Below are 4,771 nucleotides of genomic sequence, written 5' to 3' on the forward strand. Positions count from 1 at the left end.
AAAAAAAAAAAAAAAAAAAAAAAAATGAGCAAAAAGGGTCTCTGGAAGGGGTATTAGGGTAATCCTACTACACATTACACACAATAATCTAAAATAAAATTCCATGCAAAAAATGTAACTCTTTTTGCATGGAAGTATATAAAGAATTAGAACACTCGGCCTTCATGTACGCGTCCCTCCACGATTACTGATGATGTCAGTGCACACGCCCGTCGACGGGGGTCGTAGCGGGAAATTCAAATATTTTGTATTGAATTCATTACAAAGTCCTGTATCCAATCCAATACAAAATATTACAAAATATATTTATGTGGTTTTGTCTATAGGTATGTGATGTTGGACTCTGTTTTAAAATTTACCACACTAGGGAAGTGTTTTAGAAAAATATAGTACTATACAGTATACTGAATTATGGCATTTTCAGTATTTTTTATTTATTTATGCATTCTTGTTTAAGCTGATTTTTGTGTTTTTTATTTATTTTATTATTAAAGTTTTTTTTTTTTTTTTTACATGATTGTGTGTTTCAAACTTTATTATATGTTGGATATCTACTAGACCCCTGTTCGGACATATTTCTGTAAGTTACAGGTTTACAATTTAAAAAAAAACTTCATGAAAAACAGTGTACCGCTTTTGGTACAGAAATCCAGACATCAGTAAAACGCCCAGGAGGTTAATAGCTGTTCTGCCTAAAAGTCAAAACCATGCTGGTTACCATAATACATTCTGGTTAATTTTTTTATTGGGATGGTTGGATTGGGTAAATTTCTGTACAGTAGAACAAAATATGATCTCCATTTACTGTTTATTTACCAATGTAATAACAAATTCATTGCTGACCCATGTTTGTTTAATTTTATAAAGATTGAAAATGCCGGGGAAGTTCTCATTACACCTCTTGAGAAATTCCGAAAGGAGCAGATTGGTACTGCCAAGGTAACAAACACACATAGCCTTATGTGTTATATTTGCCTATATAAAGAAGTCTCTCTGCAGTTGTTTATTTTTGCATATCACAGCTTGCTCCAGAAGTTATTGTCTAGGCTTCATAAAGTTTTTTTTTGCTTTGTTTTTGATTAACTAACAGTGAGGATTTTATACAGTAACTGACAGCATGCTGCTTAATAATATGTTGAGACAAACATCGGATGTAATTGCATATGTTAAAATAATTTAATTTATTAAAATAATGTACCTGTTCTGACTTACATACAAATTCAACTTAAGAACAAACCTACAGTCCCTATCTTGTATCTAACCCGGGGACTACCTGTAATTTTTGTTACTCTCATTCTCAAATCTCTACAACATAACTGTTAATTATTCTGTATTCAAAGATATAAAAATAAGGTGGCAATTGTCAGGAGGACAGTTTAAAATATTTCCAACAGGTCAGCAACTAAGTGAATGTGTTAGACTTACATCCATAATGTGCCATATCAATAAAACATACTCTATTTCTTGCAGGAGGTGAAAAAAAAATATGACAAAGAGACAGAGAAATACTGCAGTGTTCTGGAAAAGCATATGAACCTGTCCTCCAAAAAGAAAGAGGTGCATCTACACGAGGTAGGCAATGGTTTGGTTCCAATCTGCATCAGTTACTTTACCATAATGGAGTATGAACTCAAGAACAAAAACATAATATATTGCAGCTTACCAGTGTTTACATGTGGTGCCTCTATTATTTTTTTCCTCATTCATTTTATTTTGTGATTCCACTAACTTACTTCTGTACCAGGGCAACAATGCTTTCTAAATCATATACTGTATTTGTAGAGATGCAATGTTGTCACATTAGAACAGGAATTGCATTAGGACTAATCTTCATATCATGTGGGAAAATGTTTAGTTCAGTTATAAGACCCCCTAGGATTTACGTTTCCATTTGTCGGTTCAGTGCAAGAAGTTACAAACTCGATAAATTTCTGGCGCAATTAGCAGGTATGATTTTTGCACTTTTAAAACACTAATATACAATTTTCAAATGTATATACCAATCGAAATAGACAAAAAAAGTTTTTAAAAACATGTTTAGTGTTTGCTTTTTACTATACTCTTTAGTTTTTTTTTTTGCATTTGTGCACAGAAGAGTTTCTGTAACATTTCTGTGTATAGGTAAGTAGGATACTGTTGTGGGTTCTTCCTTATCCTTCAGTCCTTCCTTATCCTTATCCTATCAGTGTGAGAAAAGCAAACATGGTAAAATCACAGTTGGACTGTAAAGGCGTCCCTTGATAGGGCTATGCCTTGCTTTCTAAGTATAGAATCGTCTTACTAAGTGTTGCAACAAAGGTACATAAAGCCCACAAATCTCAATCTCGACACGTTTCGCCTGATGGCTTCATCAGGGGATGTGCATGGAGAGTCAGAGCATCTGTACAGTATGGTATAAACAAGAATAATTATGACTATTGTAATGAATCATACATAATAATAACACAAGAGTGACAGGTCAGATCAAGATTATATAACCCATGACTAAGCAGGTGTACCGGCTTCATGTTCCTCCATCATGTATAAATCAATATGTCTCATTACATCATACTCATACACATTATTATGCACAACATATCTATTTATCCATATATAGTAATCTACATATAAGCACAAAATCATGTAAAGTTTGTTATAAAAGGAGAAGATCTAGTATTCTTTTGCTATTTGTTGGTTGACAAAGATATTTCTAATCGCCTACCATATCCAATGTATTCCATAACAAAAAGCTTCATTTATAAGACTTATAATTTATAAATTGATCATTATGAGAAAAGGAGAAAAATAAACTTACTTATTTGTGAAGATGACACATATGTACAAAAAGGTAGCGTTTTCTCCTGTTAAGGAGGGGGGGTTTGTGTTGGTTGCTGCAGTATCTTGATCTCAAATAGAGTGGCCAAAATTAGTTGCATCAACATGGTTCCAGTGGTATTCTCTAGCAAGTGTGATACCTATGGGTAATATCATGATTAGTGGTAAGTAAACACAGGTTCATGGTATATTATAGTTCTTTTTCATCAGAAGCAGTAAAGGTAATAAGAATATATTAAAAAAATAATGATAATAATGAGGAAATAATAAAAGAGAGGGAAGATTAACAGCTTTCAGGGTTAGTGCATTATGACTATGGTATGCAGTTATGTAGAATTGCTAATGCTATATTTATTTATGAATTGAGTCAGAATTAGGTGATATAAATATTGTTTCCAGAAAAAATAATAAAACCTATGGAAAGGATAGGGCTTACCTTGAGCAATAGCCACTGAAGAGGATAGCAAGGGGTATGCAGAGCGCATGTATAGCCAGAAAATCGCTTCAGTTACAGTGGCAACACTTGCTTGCAACTTCTAGAACCTGTAAACTAGTATTCCAGCCCAGGATTGTTGGACTGCATTCCATAATTCTTTTGCAATTCTTGGTTTTACCTTTAAAACCCCACAAGTTTTCCTTTGGATTAAAGTCTGAGGACTGGGCTTGACACTCCATAATGTCAATTTTGTTGGGCTGGAACCAAGACGTTACTCATTTACTAGTGTGTATGGGGATGTTGCCTTCTTGAAACACCCATTTCAAGGGCATAGGGCAACATGACCTCTTCATGTGTTTTAAGGTTTTAAAAAGGATCCATGTTAAGCGATAAATAGGCCCTACACCATAGTATTAGAAACATTCCCATATCATGATGCTTGTGCCACCATGATTCACTGTCTTTACAGGGCACTGTGGCCTGTGTTCATTGTTTGGGCATTTGACAAACTGTCTGCAGCCCCTAGACCCAAAAAGAATGATCTTCCTTTCACCAGTCCACAAAAAGTTGTGTCATTTCTCTTCAGGCGAGTCAATGTGTTTTTTGACAAACTGTAAACTCTTAAGTACATGCTTTTTTTTCAACATAAGCATTTATCAGTGGTTTCTTTTTATTTGCTTGGCTTCACATAGACGTTTTATTATTGTAACCGTACTCGCAGTTAATTTTAGACCTTCTTGGATCTTCCTAAAGCTGATCATTGGCTGAATCTTTGCCATTTTGGCTATTTTTCTTCCCATTCTAATGGTGGTTCTCTGTTTTCTTCCGCATCATTGTGGTTTTGGTTGCCATTTTAAACCATTTGAGATCATTTTAGCTAAGCAGCCTATCATTTTCTGCATTCTGTTATGTTTTCCCCTCTCCAACCAACTTTTTAACCTAAGTAAACTGTTTTTCCGAACATTGATTGGAATGACCCATTTTCCAGAGTGAAAAGCACTATTACCAGCATGTACAACATTTGCTGCATTCGTTCCTTAAATATATCCAGCAATTGTCACCTGTTTTTTCACATAATTAATGACCTCACTAATTCAACCCCACATGGCTATTATTTTAAACAGCCTAATGTTCCTATTTCTTCACTATCTGTTATATGGAAGAACACAAATTTGATTTTTTTTTTTCATGTTTTGTTTCGAAATAGAATGTGCATTGTTCCCAATGAATCTGTGTTTATTTTGAGCTTTATTCATTTTTTTTAAACACACTGCTACTATTCTGAACATAACTGTATGTATATATGTGTATTGTGTAATATAACATGTACCGTGTTTCCCCGAAAATAAGACACTGTCTTATATTAATTTTTTCTCCAAGAAATGCCCTGGGGCTTATTTTCAGGTAGGGCTTATATTTTGAGAAGAACAACAAACCGCATTTATTCTTTAACAAAAAATTAACATTTATTTCAAATGTTATCACATTCTGGAACATCATGGTAACTCTGTAAGTAAGCTG

General features: G+C 33.9%; 1 protein-coding gene across 3 annotated transcripts in view; it reads left to right on the forward strand.

Annotated features, from left to right (window-relative positions):
• The window catches only part of ARHGAP26 (Rho GTPase activating protein 26), a 405,537-nt gene that overhangs the window by 105,568 nt on the left and 295,198 nt on the right, over nucleotides 1-4,771 (forward strand). For all 3 annotated transcript variants that reach the window (XR_011919418.1, XM_072400904.1, XM_072400903.1), the window contains 2 exons: nucleotides 868-939; nucleotides 1,471-1,572. Coding sequence is in view for 2 of the 3 variants with exons in the window: in XM_072400904.1 (XP_072257005.1) it covers nucleotides 868-939; nucleotides 1,471-1,572 (174 nt within the window). In the remaining variant the exon portion in view is untranslated. The remainder of the gene's footprint in view (nucleotides 1-867; nucleotides 940-1,470; nucleotides 1,573-4,771) is intronic.

Source organism: Pyxicephalus adspersus, chromosome 2, assembly GCF_032062135.1.
Source record: "Pyxicephalus adspersus chromosome 2, UCB_Pads_2.0, whole genome shotgun sequence".
NCBI classification, from domain to species: domain Eukaryota; kingdom Metazoa; phylum Chordata; class Amphibia; order Anura; family Pyxicephalidae; genus Pyxicephalus; species Pyxicephalus adspersus.